Here is a 24,048-nt window from a genome sequence, read left to right as displayed (position 1 = left end):
AATTTTTATGGAATAATCGAGAAAAACTAACAGAAATGCAACGTTGCCAGCTCAGCAGGTATAAACGCTCTTAACAGGTGTAGGTACCTAGATCTTTTAAGAGTAGGTTAAAATTGACTACCGTTTAGTTAAAAATAGTTTGATACTTACCTGATAAGCCTGGAAATATTAAAAAATAAAAGAATTTAAATTTTAAGTAAAAAACTTTATTAGGTACAAAATTAGTACAATAAAGGTATTTTGTAAAGGTAGCTTAAAAATTGTTTCTCTCTTCGATAACAGGCATTGTGAAGTTTTAATTAAATAAATATATAAAACTGTGAAATACCGTATTATCGAGTGTTATTGAATTTAAAATATTACTGAGCGTCTTTAGCTTTCTTTGCTGCGTAGTTACTGACTCTATATTCCAAATAATCGATGTAGCCATCTTTATTTACGTCTGTGTGTTTGAAGGCATGCTCTAACACGTCTTCAAGTTGCTTGTCTGAATAAGTCGCATGATTTTTGTCAACTTGTCCTGAAAAATCAAAGCAAAAATTAAAAAAAAAACAAGCTTTTATTTAACTTGCTATGTTTTTGTTACGATTCCCAAGTGGTTAGAGAACCTGACTATGAATTAAGCTTGAGGTCCCGGGTTCAATCCCCGGTCGGGGCATATAATTGTATGAATAAGTTTAAGCGTGAAGATATAACAGACAGACACCCATACTTTCTCTTTTTTTTATGTCGATAAATATTTCGATGGATATTCTTTACAATGATCTTCTTATCGCTAAAACTAATAAAAATATAAAATAATAAACAAATTTAATAGATACAAAACAGCACTTACCCTAGATTCAAGTAGGGGTTTTTTGTACTGGCAACACAACACTTAATGCATAAAAAAAGTATAACGTTAAAACAGCGTTATCAGATTATTCGATCCGATATCGATATCGGGGTAAGTAAAATGTATGTACCTGTCTTTCAGATTATCAAATTTACCTACGCTTCAGCCACATTGCAATCATCACCATCATTGCATAGTAATCAAGTGCGGGTAGTTCGAAAGACTTGCGCCGTCGTCAACGTCAACGTCATACCCTATATTTCAATATACTCGCAACAGTAATGTGGCTGAAACGTCGAGATAATCTTTATTTGTTTTGTTCAGCGTAAATCCCGGGTACTATATTATAAGAAATATAAAAAATATAATGTTAAATAAAAATTATACATTTATAACACATTCGGAACTTTCAATGGCAGCCTAAATGGTGCCGTGCCAATCAAAAGTACGGGGAACGTATCTTTGGTCCCAAGATTTTTAAAGCAATCATGTGCGGAAATACATTGACATAAGTATTTAAAAAAAGCTTACCATGAATCAATAAGCCAGGCTTGAGGAAACCTGCACAATGACTGCGAAGCAATTCAATGGTGTGTGTGAAGTTCCCAATCCGCACTGGGCCCGCGTGGGAACTATGGCCCAAGCCCTCTCAATCTGAGGGGAGGCCTGTGCCCTGCAGTGGGACGTATATAGGCTGGGATGATAAGAAATATATGTTAAATAAAAATTATAAATTTATAACACATTCGGAACTTTTTAATGGCAGCCTAAATGATGTGCCGAGCCAACACGATAAGTACAATGGGAACGTATCTTTGGTTCCAAGATTTTTAAAGCAATCATAAAAAATAAATAACAATGACATATTAAAATAAAACTTACCATGAAACAATAAGGCTTCACACAGTGGACAATGACTAGGTACAATAACAATCACAAAAGCTCAACAACACACAAATTTCGACAAAATACATTGGTCCCAAGTCCCAAATGCTTTCAACATTCTACTCGAGTTTGTAACTGAAAAGAACTTTATTATCCAATATATAAAATTCTCGGGTCACAAGCTGGACATCAGAGAAAATAACTTTTTTTAGAATCACGTTTACCTTTACTTGCCCGAATTCAATTTGCCCGAATTTCACTTGCCATACCAACGTTTGCCGTAAAATATATAGGACCGTGCTGTTTTCAGGATTTTTTAAATGTCATCATATAGAATGCAGTAGGTTAGAAATTACTATTTCAGAAATAAATTATTATATGGCTAATAAAAATTCTAGAAAACGATACATTCGGGCAAATGATAGAGAACCTTAATACCTAGTTTTCTTAATTTTGATACATTAAGTCGATGTTAAAACCTTTTAAAGTTTAATTTTGCTTGACTTGTAAAGTATCAAAAACGCACATCACCTATACCTTGGCTCTGATGTCCAATTATGTTTGTGACCAAACTCCTCCGAAACGGCTTGACCGATTTTAATGTTTTTTTTTGTATATTCTCAGACCTATCTGAGAATAGGACGTGAACTATTTTACATACCTAACTTCTACGCGGACGGAGTCGCGGACAACAGCTAGTAGTGTTATAAAAATCTGATAAATCTGTCAAAAAACATTGGACACATTTATATTTTTCTTTCGTCATTCAAACAAAAAAATAATGAAGATATATAGCCAGTAAAGCTAGAAACACACTGACGGCTGGAGGGCTACTACGAAACTCGTAATTCGAAGTTCGTGTCGTGCGGTCCCTCTCGCTCTCGTATTAAACAGTATAAGTGTCAGAGGGACCGCACGACACGAACTTCGAGTTTAGAGTTTCGTAGTAACCCTGCTGAGGCGGAGCGGTGCGGCGCGGCGCGAAGGCGGTGCCGGCTGTAATATTAGAGCTAACGTGAAAGAGGGCACACAGAATACCGCGCCACGCTTATTTCCCACGCGGTATTCGCGTGTGCCCTCTTTCACGTTAGCTCTAATATTACAACCGGTACCGTCTCCGCGCCGCACCGCACCGCCCCACCACCGCTATGTTTGAGGCTTTAATGTTTCGCGTGACGTCAAGGGCCCCCCACTCCTGAACTTTGACGCGCTTCACTTTGTCCATTCGTCGATGATACTGCAATACCGCGTAACTAGCATTTTCCATAAGGTATAATTTTCACTGTCAGAACAGTACGATGTTAGTACCGTTCTGACAGAGAAAATTTATACCTTACTAGCCGTAACCCGCGACTCCGTCGCGTAAAATTCGTTTATCGCTTTTCCGCGAGCACTATGCAACTTTCCGGGATAAAAACTATCCTATGTCCTTCTCCGGGATTCGAACTATCTGTATACCGAATTTCATCTAAATTAGTTCAGTGGTTTGGATGTGATGAAGTAACAAACAAACAAATAGACAAACTTTCGCATTTATAATATTAGTGGCAAGTGGCATGGAAAATGCTACTTACGCGGTATTGCGTATCACAGACTCAATATTTTCTGATACCTAGGCCGTCTTGCAGGAAAAAAAATCTAGATTTAGTCGTTAAACCTGGCTTAAGCTTGACAGTTCCATACATTTTGACACTACTAAACAGAGCTTAACGCAAACTCGAGATTTATGAGCAAGTAGCCACTAATGTCTGGCGTAGTGGATAGGGGAAACTACCATATCTAGATTCTTGAGGACAGGATAGGCCATTTTTTATTGCAGGACAAAAAGACATTCATATTTGTCTATTTATATTTTTATGTCTTCAATCTGGCTCCCCCTTGAAGACGCGAGTGTTTCTAGCGTATTCAGCGTAAGTCAGATACCCATCGTCATTGAGGTCACTAATTGACAACGAATGGTCGACCAGCTGCGCCAGTTCCGTGTCTGATACGACCCTGGTATCAGTGGAATCGTCTGAAAAAATCCAAAACAACTCACGATACATGAAAGCGTGCCAGTCATGAACTAGGCTAGGTTCACACGGCGGAAAATTTTCCTTTTCCCGTATACCGTACACGAGATTTAGTAGTGACAACAAAATTTGTATGGCAACTTGGTGGAAACACGAACAGCGCCTCTAGCGGAACGTTTGCGATGTTCGTGTTTCCATACAAATTGAGATTTTAACGCGAACGCGATCGAGACGTATTTTGTAACCGAAAACTTACACTAAGGGCACGGGAATGTGAGATTCTCGAAACGATTTTAAATGCGATGCTCAGTGGCGCTTGTGTTTACGTCGTTTCGTTCACACGGATGAACTGGTTTCTCTTATACGAGACGCGCGCGGGGCGCATACGTGAAAAAACCGAATGGTCGTCGCACCGTGTGCACCGTAAAACCGTATGCGAGAGAATTTCAAATCGAATAGTCGCCATGTAAACCTAGCCCTATGACTGTATCGGCTTGGAGAAGCTCAGTCACGCAACAAGCCTTGGAGAGATGCTTGGAGTTTCTTTGTTATTTTCGTATTATTTCCATCTAATGTATTTTTACGTGTATCGAATATGTGTAAATCTTCTCTCTCTCTCTCTCTCTCTCACACACACACACACACACTCTCTCTCTCTCACACACACACACACACTCTCTCTCTCACACACACACACACTCTCTCACTCTCTCACACACACTCTCTCTCTTTGCGTGATAGAATCAAAACACGGAAATTCGTCGAAGAACTTAAAGTCACCGACATAGTTGGAAAAATATGCAAGTTAAAGTGTCAATGGGCAGGCCACATCGCTCGAAGGACAGATAACCGTTGGGGGAGGTCTTCGAGTGGCGACCACGAACCGGAAGACGTAGCGTTGGCAAGCCTCCCACTGCGGACTGACGACATCGTGAGAATTGCGGGCGACCAGTGGATGGCAAGCCACGAGTTGTCGTTCATTGTGGGTTCTGAAGATGAGCTCTGGTTGAGTTCGAAACGCGTCAGTGTAGTGTGGTGGTGGTGATAGATGGGTTTGTGTGATTTGTGTGTGTTCTTACAGTGTGGAGGTGGAGGAACTGCATGAACACGCATATTTTGCATAAGCTTGGCTATCGTAAGGTCGCGGGTGAGCAAGGAAATTATTTTAGTTCATTGATATGGACCTCCGCAAAGTAACGCCTGATTCAATAAATTATTCGTTCTAAGGGCGTTTATTACAAGCTTTTATTTAGTTTCTCCTGCCCCGTTGTCTGTCTGTTTGTAATCTCCATTCGAGAACTTTTCGGCCCCAACGGCCATCTGTTCTCCGTGCTATGGCCTGCACATTGCCACATCAACTATGCATGTAAGTGACATTACATTACAGGGGTTAGTTAAATATAAAATAATGTTAAAATTAATAAAAGTAGTTTTTTATATTGATTTTAATGTCTAACACAGTCGCTCTTAGCACGTCATTTACACAACCAAAAAATAAAGGCAGCGGGAGAGTTATTGTGACATTACATATAATTTGAAAAGAATAATGGACAGAATACATTATAGTCATTTGACATAACGAGGGTTTCTTATAAATCGACAATTTAATAGAATTGTTACGAAACCAAGCTATATAATTAGAAATAAATAGGTACCTAATGGACAAAACACATAACAGTCATTTTGACATAACATATTTTCCTTAGAAATGGCCAATTTTACAAGATTGTTACGAAATAAAGCTAACTTAATCTAAAACAGTCTGTAGATTACACGATAAAAAGAGTTCGTCAAATTTAGTTTCATAGAAAATTATTTTATATCAAATAAAAATACCATTATATCAATTCGTCCTTTATTATATTTAAAGTTTATGTGCTTTGACGTGTTCTTGGCCTCTACACGCAAAATAAACTTAGTAATGTAATGACTTACTGTAGAGCGCGTTTTGTTTTAGATTATGTGTACTACAACTGTCGTCTAGGTATTTCCAACATCTTTCCATTAAGAAAATATTGAAACTAAAAACAGGTTCAAATTGCATGAGATTCCTTTAAAATACTGTTTTTTTTTTTTCAATCTCGCAGGTATGCTATTTATATTACTATCCGACTGCCTTTAAACGAAAATATATAAATCAATATACACAGATATTTAGGAATTCAAAACCGGTTTTTGATGTATGGAGAAAAACCGAAAACCGGGTTTTCTCTATACAATAAAAACCAGTTTTGAATTCCCTACAGATATTGGCTTTGGCACTTTTGACATAATCATAAACGTGCAAATTAGGAAAATAACATAATAAAGAAACCCTTGTCTTTTAGTGCAAAATAAATTCATAATCTGTTGCAATTCACGAACGCGCTCGGCCATTTTAGGCCCTTGTCACACCGCCACCGATGAACGAGAAGCGAAGTGGGGGCTACTACGAAATTCGAAAAACGAAGTTCGTATCGTACCGTCTCTCTCTCTCGTATTAAATAAGATAAAGCGGCAAGATATCACGTTCGAATTGTAAACCAGGTGTAATTCAATAACTGAAAACCTGGTAATAGTTTGTTCAGAATCGAGAGGAGGAAAGATTACACTGTACTTTAAAAGGTTGTAAGGTTGCGATTTTCTTTTTATTTAACACAAAAATCACAAATGTGGCATGCCAATTAAATGTCTTAGCGAGGCTGCCTATATTGTTTAGATAATTTAATACTGGCCGTTTTCTGTCAGTTTTTTTTTTTCAAAAAACGGCACACTGACAAGCACAAAGGAATGTAGAATTAGAAATCAAGAAGATGACTGACTTAGCAAAACATACGAACATTTTTTGAGAATAATAAGGTATTTTTATTTTAGTATAGTATACGTTAAACTTTAATAGCAAGCAGGACGCGAATTCGTCAGTTGCAACAAATTATTTGACAGTCAAAGTATCAGAAGTATTCCCGTCTCTGTCTATCTGCACTACATTCAGTACGTGCAAGAAAAGAACAGAGAATATCGCTATAAATAGCGATACGACCCTTAAAGTACTCAGTCACAATAAGACACACTATATTCCGACTAAAGTTATGTACAGAGTGAGTGAGAAACAAAATATAACATACTTAGTATATTTTAGGGATGACGTCAGTATACACGGTTTAATCAGAGCTGATAAAAGTACAAACGCCGTTGGGGCCTAGTGGTTTGACCTATGGCCTCTTAAGCAGAGGAACGTGGGTTCGAACCCGGGCTAGCATCTCTGAATTGATCTGAATGTATGTGCGTCACGTTTGAAATTTATCGCAAAATTTTCTGTCAAGGAAAAAACTCTTAAAGTAATTCAAAAGTGTGTATCCCAATTCGCGCTGGGCTTGCATGGGAAATAGAGCCCAAAATCTCAATCTGAGAGGCATCTGCCCAGCAGTGGGACTTGTTTAAACCGGAAATTATGAAGTACCCACATGTTCATAAAGACAAGAAAGAAAAGGAGAAAAAAAGAAATTACAGTGACGATTGATTTAAAAAAAAACCGCATGTCACAATGGTCCCAAAAGAACTTCAATCACACCCATCAGGTGGGAAAAGGGTCAATCACGGTCAGTTTTATGTAAAAAACAAAAACATTGAATTCTTCGCAAAATGTATGCAAGTTTCCTCACCATGTTTTCCTATACCTAGCTCAGCCCGGGCTCTACCCAACGAGCTCTGTGTCAGGGGCCATAGGTCATACTACGCTATTATAGCTTTTTCTCCATAGTCAACTTTTATTGCAACTGGTGCAAATTGCATACGTAGTCAATGCGGATAAATGGGAAAAAAATCCCAGTAAAGGACAAATATCTGGGAATTTATTACTTCTGCATTATTAGCTCGGAAATCCGAGTTTAGATGGTGCACATGACTTTAGTCAAAATAACAAACACTTGGTGGATTCAATCAAACACAATAGTCAAAAATAAAAAGAGTAAAAAATAAAGTATTTGAGAATCGACAGAAATGCATTGTTTTTATGGAATATTTATATATGCGCTATAGTAAATAAAGTAGTTTATATATATACTGTTGAAACATGGTCTAAAAAAATCTTGAGTTTTTTTTATTATGCAAATTTTATACTGTTCTATTTACTAAACAAGAAACGATTTTCATAGAAAATATTATGTGCTTATTCCAGATTTTCTACACTAGAGCGCATATTTTTTTTTAATTCGAGTAAGTAGGCATAACTTAATTTTAATTCAGAATACAGAATGGAAGCACAAACATCACCTTAAATAACAAAATATACAAATAACAACCGATTTAGAACAAAAAGAATATATTTTCAAACTTATAAATATTCGAGCCATGTTTTTATTTCGCATAAAATTGTTTGGTCGAATCATTTGTTCGCATAATTTTTTCCGACTGAATATTTGCCACTTAAAACAGGATAGGTTTTAAGTCTGATTTTCCTAACAAAATTCCAGTGAAATATTAAAATATTAGGTAGGTATGTTGAGAGAAATAAAAATTACACGAATTGTTATGTTATGACAAACAATAGTTATGCGTATTAATCACACCCGTTTTTATATGTATTATAATCTGGAAGGTGCAGCGTTAAAAAAACTATAAGTAATCAATATTTTGTTTCAATTTCATTACAAAATTTAATTTCAACCCTTGACAAGAGACAGTAGTTGACCAAAAAAAAATGCTTTGCTAATTTTATCGAAAATACCTAAAATTATTTCGTAATTGATTGATTTTCACATTGAATTATGAAAATTAATTATTTAATTTAACGGTTATATTTGTGCTAGATAATTAAATTTAAGCTGGCACAGCAAACTATTGGCCAAATACACACCAAATTTTAGAAAGATAATGATCAAGGATTCAAATTAATATTTATTTAGTCTAAAGACTTCAAGTAATAATGCTTTAGCTACCTTGCTCCAAAATAAACCATTGAAATCTAAATTAAAAACAAAACATCTGTCATACATTTGACATTTTGTGCGCTCTACCACAGATTATATAATAGTTATTAGCACAGATACGATTCGAGAATTTACGATCGACCACATCACGTTGGTCACGCAGTGTTGTGGCCACTGCACGTGCGTACAAAGTAGGGTCAAAAAAGTGACGTACATAATATGTTTAAGTCCCATCACCTCTTACTTACTAATACTTTTTGAGTAGCGGAAGGGGCGGTATTAGTCAAAAAAGTGAGGCATAAGTACCGACACTGCGTTTACGCGTCAGCGCTTTTTAAGTGACGTTTTTGAGTCTACGGTGCCTCAACGTATTTTGAGTAATTATTGGTTTAGTCTAGATGAATAAATACACAATTTAACTGGACGTTTTGATCGGTATTTAAAATGTTAGTAATTCTTAATTATACAAACATCAATGTTTTGTTTTGAAGCAAGATGATACTGTCACTTCAGTGGCTCAAACTCTTCGATCAAAAATACTATAACTAGATATATATTGCCAGACGTACTTTTATTGAGCTGTCTTAACGCTACCCTGTAAGAATCTATATACGGCAATAGGTCGTGACGTCACTTATTAACCAATTGAAATGGCTATAATTATAAAATTGATTAAACATTTCTTTTATGTTTACGCGTTCTTCGTAATAGAATTGATGATAAAATAAAAAATAATTTCAGATTCCTCTTTTTTTATTACAAAGGCTAGAAGTTTGTTATAAAATATTATCCTGAACTAATCACATCGATTAGTATAACAAAAGACAGTTTATTTCCTTGAATTTGTATCTATTTTGATTACCAGGTAACACAAGCAAATTTATGTCACATACAAATCTTCGTAGGAAAGTGGCTCATGCATATTATTTTCATATTTGTGTGGAGTGTATTCAAATAGGTTACACACAGATCAGTAGCGTAATGGCAACATTTTCATTAGGCAAACCAGAAAATGAAAAAAAAATAGTAAAGTATGTCTTTAGATGGAATTCCTCGCAGGTACTTGCATGGGAATCGAGTTTTTACGTCGCCACGCCACTGACCTAGATACTTTCATTTACTAATTCAATCCATTCATGCCAGCTCCTATGAATTGACTTTGCATCCGATTTTAATAGAAAGTAGTCTAGTATTCTTGATCGAAGTGATTCATATTTAAAATCAATAACATCAACACCCCATTTAATACTATTTCCCTCCTTATTCTGGCTCTTTTGTTGCGCTCTTACAAACTCAGGGTAATCGATATAGCCGTCTCTGTTATGATCGTCCATGTTTAATATAGGGTCTATGAGATTGACTAGTTCGTCGTCGGCGAATATCTTTTCGCCCACTGGTGGAGCGCCCTCCTGTGTCGGTTGTTTGTGACCTTGTTCTGTAGCGTAAGACAAACACACAATGAGTATGAATGATGATTTTGGCGTTCCAACCGCTTACCACAGCATTGTTAGCGAATGAATTAAAAACACGTTCGCAAGATAATAAATAAATATAAAGGAACAATTGACACCAATAGACATAGTCCCAAACTGAGCAAAGCTCGTACTATCAGCCAAATAAGTGGTCTATCAATTTTTAAAACAAGTTCCTATCAATGAATGTGTCGCTAAAGTCGAACTTTCAAGTTGACAGACACGTCTATTAGCATTATTGTTTTATATCATGCAAACGATTATCAACCTTAGGGTGGTAGACCACATATTTGGCTGATGGTACCAGAAGACCTTTTGTTAGAAAACACATTTATTCGGTAAATGAATTTGTAAAGGACTCCGGACCTAAAATATAGGAGATGTGGTTTCAGTTAAATATCCGGAGATTTTAATATGTTATTGTTGAATGTCTTACGTTAAAATTCATAATTTCAGTAAACACACTCTAGATGGCTCTGTACCGCCCACCCGTTAAGATAACGCTGTGCTCCCTTGCAATAGTTTTAAGTTAATTAGTTCCAAAAGCTACTAATAGATGGCGCTTATCCCTCGCCGCAACATGCTAACGTTGTGTTCCTTTAAAAGTTTAAGATGTTTGTTGTTTTGCTTAATAAATGAGTTACAAAGAATGAACAGTGCAGTATTGTTATCAAGTCAGGTGTTCAGTGAAAGTGTAGAGAGCAACAGTTATAGATTTCAAAGGCCTGAAAAAAAGTCTCTAAAAAACTAAACCAAACTGAAAGGGACTCGGAAACAGAGGAAGCACCCTTAACTTCTTTCGACTTTTGTTCAGGACTTTGAAATCTATAACGTATCAAAGTCTCAGGATATTTAACTGAAACCACATTTTTCACACCTAAGTCCAGGGTCCTTTAACATTTTAATTAAATTGTGAATTTAAAATTATTTATTTTATTGTTTAAATTATTTTTAAGAGCGTTTATACCTGCTGAGCTGGCAACGTTGCATTTTTGTTAGTTTTTCTCGATTATTCCATAAAAATATGCAACGTTGCCAGCTTACAGCGAATATGTAACAATTAGCAAGGATCTATAATCATTAACATGCTTTTTTTAAACGTTTTTCAATAAAAAATACTCGTCAAGATTGTATCCGGGTTCGATTCCCGGCCGGGGCAGATATTTGTGTGAATAACACGAATGTTTGTTCTCGGGCCTTGGATGTTTAATATGTATTTAAGTATGTATTTATCTATACAAGTATGTTTATCCGTTCCCTAGTATCCATAGTACAAGCTTTGCTTAGTTTGGGACTAGGTCAATTGGTGTCAAGTGTCCAATGATATTTATTTTTAATATTTATTTATAATTTATTTTCTAAAATATTGTGTCAAAATCTATGGTAATTTAGAGCAGTTGAAATGCCAAGTTTCCCGGTGTAAAAAGTCTTACTTTTCTCCAAAATTTCTTAACAATACACATATTGTGTGAAAGCAATTTTCAACTTAAACGCAAGACTTTTTAGGTCAATTTCAAAATGCAGTGGAATCGGAAGAAAATATTTTGATATTAGTATTTCTTCTTTTCATATTAGCTATGTTTTAAAATACATAATGGTCTTCTATATAAAACAAAATAAATATTCACACGAGCTAATATCAAAATATCAATTTCCACATAAAAAGACAAACATTTTCTGCCATAGCCATGACAATATAAAAAAAAAACATTTACCCAAACATGGCAACCCCATCCAAATCATGGCAACATTAAATCCCAAAACATTAACCCTTCTAAACAGGGCTTTAAGAGCCTTATCATATTACACTGGCGGTTTGTGGGCGAGTTGCACACTCGCTTCGCTCTCTTCTCGCCTACAAATCGCCAGTGTAATAAAATTCCAAGAATTTTTAAAGATGCTTCAGCCGTGTCTCTTATTTGTAGTTGTGTTGTGTTGTTGTTGTTGTTGTGTTCTACACTCACCATGCCAATGTATGAGGCTTTTGATGAGCTCGCAACCGTCTAGCTTGTTGTTGTTGTCAGCGTCATGCATCTTGAAGTAATGGAACTGCAGCTCCTGCTCCGACATCTTTGACGTGTCTATCGGCACGTCCATGTGCTCTTGGATGTGGCTGGCGAATAATAAGTCAGTAAATGAATAGATAAGTCAGTAAGTGAATAATAAGAAAGCAAGTTTATGAATAAGTCTATAAGTGTATATTCCCTTGGAGTGGCAAGCGTCCGGGTCCGGCACACCCTTGTTTGGCAGGCGACCGGCTCCCGGCACGCTGTCAAAAAACCTTGAGTGGCAAGCGACCGGCTCCCGGTCGTTGGCGGGTGACGTATTTCACTAACAAATATAAACTGGTAGACCTATATCTCGCTTGCTTATTCTTGCAGAATGCGTTCATAAATAGACAAGGATGGCATTTATTAACGGCCGCGACAACACTACGGAAGAAATTTCGTTCTTATCGTTTACTCAAGTTTCACTGTGTGGCCGCTGCCGTGCGCTGGTATTTTTGGAAACCTCGTATTATACTATTATTTGATATTGAAAGATTATAAAAGGGCTTTGTTTCGTAAATAAATTAATATTTTACGAAATAAATCAGTGTTTACTACATACAATTGTTTTATTTTGTAATTATAGTTATTTAATACATGACTGAGAAAAATTTGGTTATCAGATATTTGATAGGTAATGAATTATAAAGTTCACAGAAATTGAAGGTCATTCATTGTTATTTAATTATATATGCCATTTTATGCTAAACTATCACTGTAAGGCTTATCTATAAAATTAAAGTAGTTTTTTTTGTGATATTTTTAATAAAATTCGCTAATTCGCGAAATTAATTCGTAGGTGTCACTGCAGTCAAGAAAGATTTTTTCAAAATGGCCACGCCGCTTGACAGTAAATTTTAAATATGGCGCTGCCATTCCACAGGATATATAAGGTGGCACGACAAGTGAATAAATAAGTCAGTAGGTGTATAAGTAAGGCGGAAACTGAATAAATAAGACTTTAGGTGTATAACTAAGGTATCAAGTGAATAAATAATGATGTATGTGTATTATTAAGCAGTAAGTAAATAAATAAGTCAGTAAGTCTATATGTATATAAAGCAACAAGTTCATAGTTGAATAAAATAAGATAGTAAGTGTGTACATAAGGCTGCAAGTGAATAAATGATTATGTAACTGTATTATTAAGCGGTAAGTGAATGAATAAGTCAGTAAGCGTACAAATAAGGCAGCGAGTAAATAAATAAGTCAGTAAGTCTTTATGTATATAAGGCAACAAGTTAATAAATAAATATGTAGGTGTAAAAATAAGGCGGCAAGTGAATAAATATGTCAACCAGTAAGTAAGGGAAAGGTTGCAGATTCATCTCATCATCCCAGCCTATATACGTCCCACTGCTGGGCACAGGCCTCCTCTCAGAACAAGAGGGCTTGGGCCATAGTTCCACGCGGGCCCAGTGCGGATTGGGAACTTCACACGCGCCATTGAATTGCTTCGCAGGTTTGTGCAGGTTTCCTCACGATGTTTTCCTTCACCGCTAAGCTCGTGGTAAATTTCAAATGTAATTCCGCACATGAAATTTCGAAAAACTCAGAGGTGCGAGCCGGGGTTTGAACCCACGACCCTCTGTTTGAGAGGCGATAGGTCAAACCACTAGGCCACCACGGCTTCCCGGCTTGCAGATTCATCTATCTGCATCATATTACATTCTTAGTACATATATTGAAAGTATTCACTATGAATAAATTAGTAAATTAAGAGTCATAAGGATAACTTACTCCCTTTCATGAGCGATGTTAGCCGGGTTCAAGAGTTGAGGATCTGAAATAAATGGAAGCACATTAATATTTAAACGGCGACAGCAGCAAGCTGAAATAGCAGTGGGCTCATGTGTGGGGTCACACAATATGCCGTAAAACTGATGGCCGTTGGGACAGATTATTACAACAAAGTCTACTCCTGACACATTAATACATAGTCAGAATATTTTTTTATTTTAATACTGTTGTTGCTGATATTGTTGTTGTTGTTGTTGTGATAGACTGTTGTTGTCAGTAACTTACCGCCATGATGGCCGTGCCCGCCGTGTTGTTGTACGTTGACTTGTTGTTGTTGCGGCGGCGGTGGCTGCTGGTACTGTTGTTGGGGCGGAGGGGGAGGCTGCTGATATTGTTGCTGTTGGGGCGGCTGTTGTTGGTACTGTTGTTGCTGGTACTGTTGCTGTAACAAAGATATATTACAACTAAAAAGCCATGGTAGCCTAGCGGTTAGTCCTAACGCTGCCGCTCATGCAGAGGATCGTAGGTTTGAGTCCAGACTCGCACTTGTTTTTTGTAATTTACTAGTCACTATCCCATGGATTTGCGCCTATGGAAGAATAAAAAAATAGCTCGCTCTGTCCTGTAGGAATTTAGAAAATCTTCTTAATGCATCTCTATGACCCTCAAGGAAGGAATATCTCTGTCAGATTTCAAGTCTTTAGTCTCCAGTAGTTTAGGATGTACGTTGTCGTAGGCGTAGGTAGGGGGGAGGGGGGGCGAGTAGGCCAACTCGCTTCTTAAAAACCGGCAAGGTACAGAAGATTCAGTACTTTGCGGGTATATCAAAATATATGCTATAAAACGGCCGTATCTATACCTAAAAGAACAGTGTGTCTCAGACCAAAATACAATACAATACAATTACTCTTTATTGCACACCAACACATAGCAATCAGTACAGAAAAACAGGTATATACTACACAGAGACTAATGAATGTTGGTTGTTCGCTGACACTCCCTTATTTTTTGGCCCTTTGAGCGAGTTAAGATAAATATTTACATGCTTAATATCTATAATTGAATTCATTTTTTTACCTGTTGCGGCGGAGGTGGTGGGGGCGCCTGTTGGTAGCCTGGTTGCTGAAAAAAAAAAAGAATTGTCTATTCATATTCGTAATTTACTTTTATTTCCACCAGAATTAGAACACAGAAAATCATAACCCTACTTTTGGATTTTGCCGCAGTATTAGTATTATGCTGTAGCTGGGGAAAAGCCTTTACTTGCTGTTGTTTACCGTTACATCTGATATTAATTTTTGTAAAATTTCCGTTGGAATTTCCAATAATCCTACTAATATTATAAATGTGAAATTTTGTGAGTGAGTGAGTGAGTGAGTATGTTTGTTACTTCTTCACGCTGAAACGTCTGGACGAATTTGGATTAAATTTGACAAAAAGTTATGTTTATAACCTGGATTAAAACATAGGATACTTTTTATCCCGATATTCCCACGGGATAAGGATAAAATCTCTAAATTACAACTGCTGAGCTTAGAGTCATGAAATTTGGTATGTAAGTAGCTGGACGTCTTGCATAATATATAAGCTACTTTTTATCCCGATGTTTCCACGGGATAGGGATAAAATCTGGAAATAACAACCGCTGGGTTTAGAGTCATGAAATTTGGCATAGGTGTTTTAATGTAACGTCAATGAAAACCACGATGTAATTTTAGAGGATTCCCACGAGAATTTAATAAAATCCCGGAATTTCAATTCAACTGCTGTATCTAATGATTTACGCGTGCGAAGCTAGTAAATAAATAATGTCCATTAAAATTGCTTATGAAAGACTTGCCTGAAATTTCATGTCTCCAATTTTCTCGCTGTGATTATAATAGCATTTGCACAGAATCAAAACAATATACTTGTACAGTCACTGGTACAGTGGAATGCAAAAATATGTATCCTCCTGGGACCTAACTTTTATAACAGACTTTTTTTACTTACGCCCTAGTGGTCCACCAGCTTTGTTATTTTGAATATTATTACAAAATTCCTAAGATTCTTTTTTCCATGAACAATGTGTACTTTGTAAATGACATTCGGCCGTTATTCTTGGTGTTAATTTGTCCTTTATAAAGTACGCTGTATACATCGACCTTATGTTTGGCGGCATAAAGGTGTATAGATATTTTTTTTACGTCTTGGTAACGTTATACAGGGTGAAAAGTTGAGATGGGGCAACAAGGGCAGGTACTAGATCCCTTGCTGCTACGCGAAAATGCTCTTAGGAGACCTTTACTAACTTTTTGAGTGATGACAATCGACATTCACAGATTTTTGATAAAATGTACAGTCAGCGAGAAAATCGACAGATTTGTTTTTTTATGCCAATCAGTCCCTTTTCTATCAAGGATTAAAACACTCTTTGAGACCAACTAAGGTTAGAGTACCAGAACACCCACAAATCAAAAAAAACTTTTTCCATACAGTTCGTAGGGTACTAATTTGCAAAGTGAAACTTTAGCATGTTGTTTTCAGACTGCAAGGCCCCTTATACCGCGAGGCCCCTTATACAACTACGCCCCTTAGACCGCGAGGCCCCTTACACCACGAGGCCCTTTATACCGCGAGGCCCCTCAGACCGCGAGGCCCCTTAGACCGCGAAGCCGTGGGCGGTTGCCCACGTCGCCCGCGCTTTGCGCCGCCTCTACTTTCAAAGCATGCATAAATATCTGATATGATCATACAACTTGTTGTTCTTGGCCTATAAATGCTCTCATGCTGAGTTGCCAGTGTGACTGTGCCAAAAATTGGGAAAACGGCAAAAGAAAAGCTAAAAAAAATAAATGGAAATCATTTGGGTGTTACGTAATGTTTAGGAAGGGGGAGGTACAGAAAAATGTTATGGCGCGTTGCATTGTCGAAAATCACCAAAAATTGTGTTACGTATTAATGGAACGCCCCCTCAGATATTTCTGCACGCTCCACTGTGGCAGATAATAATGGAGGCGAGTGTACTTATACATACATCAACATCAAATATTTTAAGGGGGAGGAGCACTGTTGACCCTATAGTACTACTTTTAGACTATTTAGGGAGTAGTTCTAGATTTAAATAAAACTGTACAATATGTTTTTTGAAATAAGTTTTTGGTAAAAATTTCATTTTTAATACAAGATTTTTTTGCTGACTGTACTTTTTGTTGGCTGTACTTGTATTGTCACCCAAACTACATTTGCATACCAAATTTAACTTGCAAGATTTGATTACAGACAGACAGACAGACAACGGGACAGGTGAAACTAAATAAAAGCTTGTAAAAAAAACACTAATTTCACTCTGTATGTTCTAGAGTGAATTTTTTAAAATACAAAATTTGTTTCTACCTACTTTAAGAAATGTTAACGCATTGATGGACACTACTTTCAATTAAACATTGATAAACCAAAATACTATCCATCAACGTGTTAAGTTATGAAATCTTTAAAACACTGAATAGTAAAATAAATATAAAAGTAGAACACAAGAAATTAACATATGAAAAGGCATACCATGTCAACGTAATTGACATAAGTATGCAATTTGTTTCATGTTTCTAATATTAGAGACTGTTGCAATCAAACCTAACGATTTGGATGTCGCAACAAATATTAAGGCTTAAAAAGTTAATTATAATTATCATTATCACTTGCTAATTGCTGGAAAATCCTTAACGATAATTTAAAAGGGTTATCCATATAATTATTGCAGTTAGTAGATTGTTTATAGAAATTTATTTATTCAACTATAATTTAAATGCTAAAATAGTACCTGATAGTTCTGAGGAGGGACACCTGGAGCCACTTTCTGTTGATACTGTTGCGAAATACTGCACTGCAGAAACGCAGCGAAAAATAGCAAACGCAACATCTTTAACACCTGAAAAGTTGTGTTTATTATTAAAACACTGTCAATGCACTAATCTCGTCTCACGTTTCAAAGATTTATCGCGAAATAATAAGTTAAAAGTATGTTTTAAAATTACGATCCTAACCTACGTGTTGATTCGTATAAAATGCGTGGCTAATGAAATTTTACCTTTAAATGTAAGCTACGTGGATATTATTGCGATAAAATGCTTATCGAATCAATGTATTCTGATAATGTAAGCTGTTTTATAAACCACTGGCGTTCTGAAAACTTGAAACAAGTCGACACTTCGGCAGAGACACGTCACGTCAAACGGAAACGTCATTTGACATTTGCGCGTTTCGTTTCTGCACTGTTTTGAATTAAAGTTTCATTTTTGTGTCAATAAAGTTTGTAGTATTTTGTGATATTATGTTGGTGAAACTAATTATAGTATGGCAACCGTTATTTTTTTAGGTTATGGGCTATCAATAAAGAAGATATAACATCAATATAAAGATAAATATAGTGAATAAATGTGTAAAAGTACAAAATATAAATAATATGTAGACAAATTGAAATAAGAAAAATGAAGATGTAAAACAAAAGTCGTCGAAAAGTGTCAACTGAAAAAAATAAAAACGTCAAGAAAATAAAAAGAAAATGGCTTCGTCGAATTTTCCGCAACTAAAAGCCGAAAACTTCAATAATTGGCTTTACCGTGTAAAATGCGTTCTAGAAGAAAAAGGATTATGGGGTATTATAGAAGAAGACGAAAATGTAAGTAAATTAAATAAGGAAGAGATTAAGAAAGCAAATGCAAAAGCCAAAAATATTATTGTTCAATGTCTCCCAGACAAATATTTAAATATAATTACAAAATGCGACAATGCAAGGAATATGTTAGACATATTAAAAGAAATATTCCAGAGGAAGAGCGTTATATCTACCATACTTTTAAGGCGAAAGTTAATAAACCTAAAACAATCACCAGACCAAAAATTAGAAAACTATTTTGAAAATTTTGACAGTATAACCAGTGAATTGGAGTGTGCTGGAGACTCGTTAACAGAACGAGACAAAATCGCTTATCTACTAACAGGCCTACAAGAGAAATACGACCATGTAATAACTGCCATCGAATGCAATACGGGGTTCCAAGAAAGTACGTTAAAACTAGATTTCGTGAGAGCTAGACTACTGGACGAAGAGCTAAAAGTACAAGAAATGCCAACCAACAACAGTCAGGATACAGCATTCGTTACATGTTATACCTGCAAAAAACCAGGACACCTATCAAGAGACTGCTACAAGAATGTCTGGCATAGCCGAGGTCGCGGACGCGGACGAGGAAGAACGAACAACCGTTACCAAAGATATTCACGTCATCCCAACCATTATGGAAACATAGCATTCGAAGAAACCGGACAAAAGCATTTTAATTTTTGGACAACAGGAAAAATCAAAGAACCATCAAGACCTACGAACGGAAACATAGAATGGGTAATCGATTCAGGATGTACAGAGCATATGATTAACGAAGATTACGAAAAATGTATGACCAACGTCAAAACTTTAGAAACACCGATCAAAATTTACATCGCAAACGGAGACTACCTGATGGCCGAGAAAAAAGGTTGCATATTAATGAAATGTAACGATGTGACAATAAATTTAGAATCGTTGATTGTCAAAAATCTATCCTTCAATTTAATGTCAGTGAAGAAAATGGTTCAAAATGACTTTCACGTAATTTTTAGCAAACAAAATGTAAAAATAGGCAGGAAAAAATCTAATATCTATGTGTTTGGTTCTTGCATAGGTAATTTATTTCTATTAAATGCCGAAATATGTTTAGCGACTTGTAGCGCAGCTTTAAACGACGACGACTTGTGGCACAGAAGATTGGGTCACCTCAACCGAAGAAGTCTACATTGGATGCGGCTGCCGACTAGCAACAAACCCTGCTCTCCTTGCATGATGAGTAAGGCGACGCGATTACCTTTCATATCTGTCAAGAGGCCACGTTCAACTTACATAGGTGAGTTAATACACACTGATATTGCAGGTCCTCAACGTACACCTGGTATCAACGGAGAAATATATTACCAAGTAATAATAGATGATTTTTCACATTTTTGTTGTACATATCTTTTAAAACGTAAAAGCGAAGCCACTGCCAACTTAATCGAGTACATTCGGAGATTAGAGATAGAATACGCAACAAAAGTAAACAAAATACGATGCGACAACGGCGGAGAATTCAAAAATAACTTTTTTGAACATTTTTGCAGAGAACGAGGAATAAGAATCCAGTATACACAAGCGTATTCGCCACAACAGAACGGCGTATCAGAAAAAATGAACAGAAGTTTGATGGACAGGGCAAGGACACTGCTAGTAGAAACGAATTTACCAAAATATCTGTGGGGTGAAGCAATTTTATGCGCAACCTACCAAATAAATAGATGCCCTTCGACAGCTGTAAACTTTAAAACGCCTGAAGCCATTATGAGAGGTAAGACTGACTTATCGAGATTACGAGTATTCGGTAGCAAAGCCTGGGTAGTAACTATGCCCAGAGGCGACAAACTAGAAAAACGAGCTAAGGAAATGCGAATGATTGGATATGCATCAAACGGTTACCGCTTATGGGATCCGAAAGCAGACCTTATATTAATATCTAGAGATGTACGATTTGATGAGAATGATTTTGTATACGAGAAAAAAATCAAAGAACAGAATGATCAGAGAATAAGTAAACAGAATGATGACGAAGATGATGAAATAGAACAAAACTGTAATAAACAAACTACGAATGAAGAAGAGCAACCAATAGAACAAGATACAAGCGACGAAGTACGAAGAGAAGCACAAGAAGCACCACAAAGGCCACAAAGAGATAGGAGGCCACCACCTCGATTCGAAGATTATTACACAGCAGAAGAGGAAATGTATGATGCAAATATAGCATTTTCTCTAATAGCGGACTCAGACCCGCGTAGTTATAAAGAAGCTGTAGACAAAGGAGAAGAATGGAAAAAAGCAATAAATGAAGAAATAAAGTCACTTGAAGAGTTGAATACCTGGAAAGAAGCTGAATTACCTAGAGGAAAGAAAGCCATAGATACAAAATGGATATTTAAGACGAAACAAGATGGAAGAAAGAAAGCGAGATTAGTAGCTAAAGGTTTCCAGACGGATAACATTCACAATGTTTATTCACCTGTTGCAAGAGTATCGACAATAAGAATGATGTTTAGCCACGCAGTACAAGAAAATTTTCCTATGAAACAACTGGATGTTCAAACTGCTTTTTTGAATGGATATCTGCACACAGAAGTGTACATAAAGCCACCAGAGGGCGTTGAGGTTTCAGCGGGAAAAGTATTAAAACTACAAAGATCGTTATACGGATTGAGAGAAGCTCCAAAATGTTGGAATGACCGATTTCATAATTATATAGTAACACAAGGATTTGAACAATCGAAATATGATTTCTGTCTGTACTACAAAGCCAACGTATGGCTACTTATTTGGGTTGATGACATTTTAATAACGGGAAAAACTACAGAGATAAAGAAAACAATAGAGAAGCTGAAAGAAGAATTTAAGATAAGAGATTTGGGTGAAGTCAGAGAATACTTAGGTATGGAAATAAAAAGAGAACATGATAAGCTGAAAATTAGCCAAACTAAATTGATTGAGAAAGTACTAGAAAAATTTGGAATGACGGATTGCAAAGGAACACAGACGCCTATGGAACAAGGAACTCCAATCAAAGAAGAAGAAACTGTAATTGATGTGCCTTATCGTGAGTTGATTGGATGCCTTATTTACATCTCCACAGTCTCACGTCCAGATATTACTTTTGCTACGTCGTATTTAAGCAGATTTCTAGACAAGCCAACAAATACTACGTGGACATCAGCAAAAAGGATATTAAGATATTTAAAATTAACTTCGCACAAATGCCTGACATACACGAAGACGCAAGACAAACAAGTGTTGTGCTATACTGATGCGGATTGGGCGAGCAACGTCGACAGGAAAAGCGTAAGTGGTTGTGCTATTTTTCATAATAGTAATTTGGTATCATGGTTCACAAAGAAACAGCAGACAATCGCTCTATCGACTGCAGAGGCGGAGTACGTGGCAGCAGCCATGGCTACAACGGAACTCGTCTATTTAAAAGGTATATTATCTAATTTTGGCTATAATGATATTAAATCGTACTTACACATCGATAATCAAAGTGCTTTAAGAATGATCGACTGTAACGAAAACAGTAACAGAACCAAACATATTGATATAAAATATCATTTTATCAAATATTGTTACAATAAGAACATGTTTAAAATGTCATACGTTCCAACAAACGAAAATATCGCGGATATATTCACTAAGCCATTGGGCAGTGTGAAACACAATTATTTGTAGAAAAACTTAAAGTATTGTGAGTTTATTTAATGATGAAGTGTCAATGTTTATGTTAGTGTTGTTAGTTAGTACTAGTAATGAAATGAATAATAGTGCTGTGTATGTTTTATGAGTATATTTGTATTACCCCTGTTAATATTTAATGATTGCAATTTTAACTGAAGTTAATATTGAGGGGGGTGTTAATGTTTTGTTGTTTATGTCTAGTAAAGAAAAATAATATTGTCATGATTGACATATCCATTGTGATCTACTTCAAGATGTGCTTCCGCACAATAAACATCGTCTACCATTACGTGTTATATTTTATTTAAACTCTAACATTTTTTAAATTTAATTTATAAATATTGAAAGTGGATGACTCGTCCGTCTGCAGGAAGTTTACTCTTACTTGCTATTATAGTTTCTTGAATAATCGGGTCGCACATTGTGGTCGTAAATTCTGGGTCTGCTATTACTCGGACGTACATCAGCTACTCCCAAAGCTTGAACTTTGGAAGTCCGAGACATGAAGATAGTTCACCTTGAGAAATGTAACTGAAGTATTAGTTAAGACAATCTTGGCTAAATGTATCAAATCAAAACATTAGACTAAATCTTCAAACATTTTTAGCTTTCACCAGCAGCTACAGAGAGAACGCATGTTCTTATACCTACCTAACCGTAATTTGCATTAATGTAGGCGACTATATTGTGTCGTAAATACCAGACTACAAAATTTAAATTAAATTGCTGCCAACTGCCAAACCACATGCACAGAAAGCTTATTTTTATTTGTCTTAGTTTTCAATGGGAATGGGAAGCAAATCAAAAACATTTTTTTTGTTGTAAAATCTTCATTTATTCTGATACTACATATGTATGTGCTCCTTCTTAAAAGACCTAATCCACAATTTCTAAATTACGTGTAGTAAGTCTCGATTTAATTTTGGACTCACTCAAGATCGAATATCTGTTGTTCTTCTTAAAGGGCCCCCAAGGGGCCCTATAAGGGGCATTAGGTCACTAAACTAAAATTTTTAAACTTAATACATGTATTCTTAAATGTAGACATCAATACAAAATTAAATGCATCAAAATTATTAAAATCACTTCTAAATAATATGGATATGGCACATGTTTGTTGGTTCTTTAAAAACATTTAAAAAACGCAGCAAGCACGAGTCGGACTCGCGCACGAAGAGTTCCGTACCATCTGTACAACATTCATTAGACATTAGCAATAAACGGCAAAAAAATCACGTTTGTTCTATGAGAGCCCCCCTTAAATATTTATTTTATTCTGATTTTAGTATTTGTTGTTACAGCGGCCACAGTTGTACATAATCTGTGAAAATTTCAACTGTCTATCACGGTTCATGAGATACAGCCTGGTGACAGACGGACGGACAGCGAATTATTAGCAATAGTACGGAACCCTAAAGGTGATATGGTCTTTATCGTGAAGCAGTGGCGTAGCTACCGGAGGGTTAGACGGGGCAGTACCCCGGGGCCCCCAAGCTAAGGGGGCCCCTCGGACTCTGACTTACGAACTATAAGATGACAAACCTGGACTATGTCGAATACGGAACAAACGATTTTTTAGTGGGGCCCTAGTTTATTTTTTGCCCCAGGGCCTTTGGTTACCTAGCCACGCCACTTGTGAAGTAATGAGGGCTATCGCGTATGAATTCGCCGCTAGTGGCGCTAGTGTAGCGTGAGGTCAAATCTCATAGTTTTTGGGTGAGCTACGCGAGTTTATTCATAATTAGAATTTTTTTGTGAATATTTTGCATTACCTGAAATTAATTATGGCAATTATGCGTTACGAGGCAATGAATGTCTGTGTTTTG

General features: G+C 36.3%; 1 protein-coding gene across 5 annotated transcripts; it reads right to left on the bottom strand.

Annotated features, from left to right (window-relative positions):
- On the bottom strand, window positions 1-18,128 carry LOC141444869 (lymphotoxin beta receptor inhibitor-like). Of its 5 annotated transcripts, none has more exons than XM_074110592.1 (7): window positions 17,966-18,125; window positions 17,699-17,806; window positions 14,977-15,021; window positions 14,185-14,341; window positions 13,900-13,942; window positions 12,076-12,224; window positions 1-520 (listed from the first exon to the last, which is right to left on the bottom strand). In XM_074110592.1, the coding sequence occupies exons 2-7, from the start codon at window positions 17,795-17,797 to the stop codon at window positions 360-362; spliced, it is 654 nt and encodes a 217-aa protein (XP_073966693.1). In that variant the 5' UTR covers window positions 17,798-17,806; window positions 17,966-18,125; the 3' UTR covers window positions 1-359. The 5 variants fall into 5 exon arrangements, with proteins under 5 accessions (XP_073966693.1, XP_073966694.1, XP_073966692.1 ...); XM_074110593.1 differs by lacking the exon at window positions 1-520 and adding an exon at window positions 3,568-3,734; XM_074110591.1 differs by lacking the exon at window positions 1-520 and adding an exon at window positions 7,838-10,074 and having other exon boundaries at window positions 14,185-14,335; window positions 17,966-18,128.
- Window positions 18,129-24,048: the final 5,920 nt, after the last annotated feature.

This window comes from Choristoneura fumiferana, chromosome 30, assembly GCF_025370935.1.
Source record: "Choristoneura fumiferana chromosome 30, NRCan_CFum_1, whole genome shotgun sequence".
Classification (NCBI taxonomy): Eukaryota; Metazoa; Arthropoda; class Insecta; order Lepidoptera; family Tortricidae; genus Choristoneura; species Choristoneura fumiferana.
Note: the sequence above shows the minus strand (reverse complement) of the source record. Positions and strands in the feature narration are given on the sequence as shown.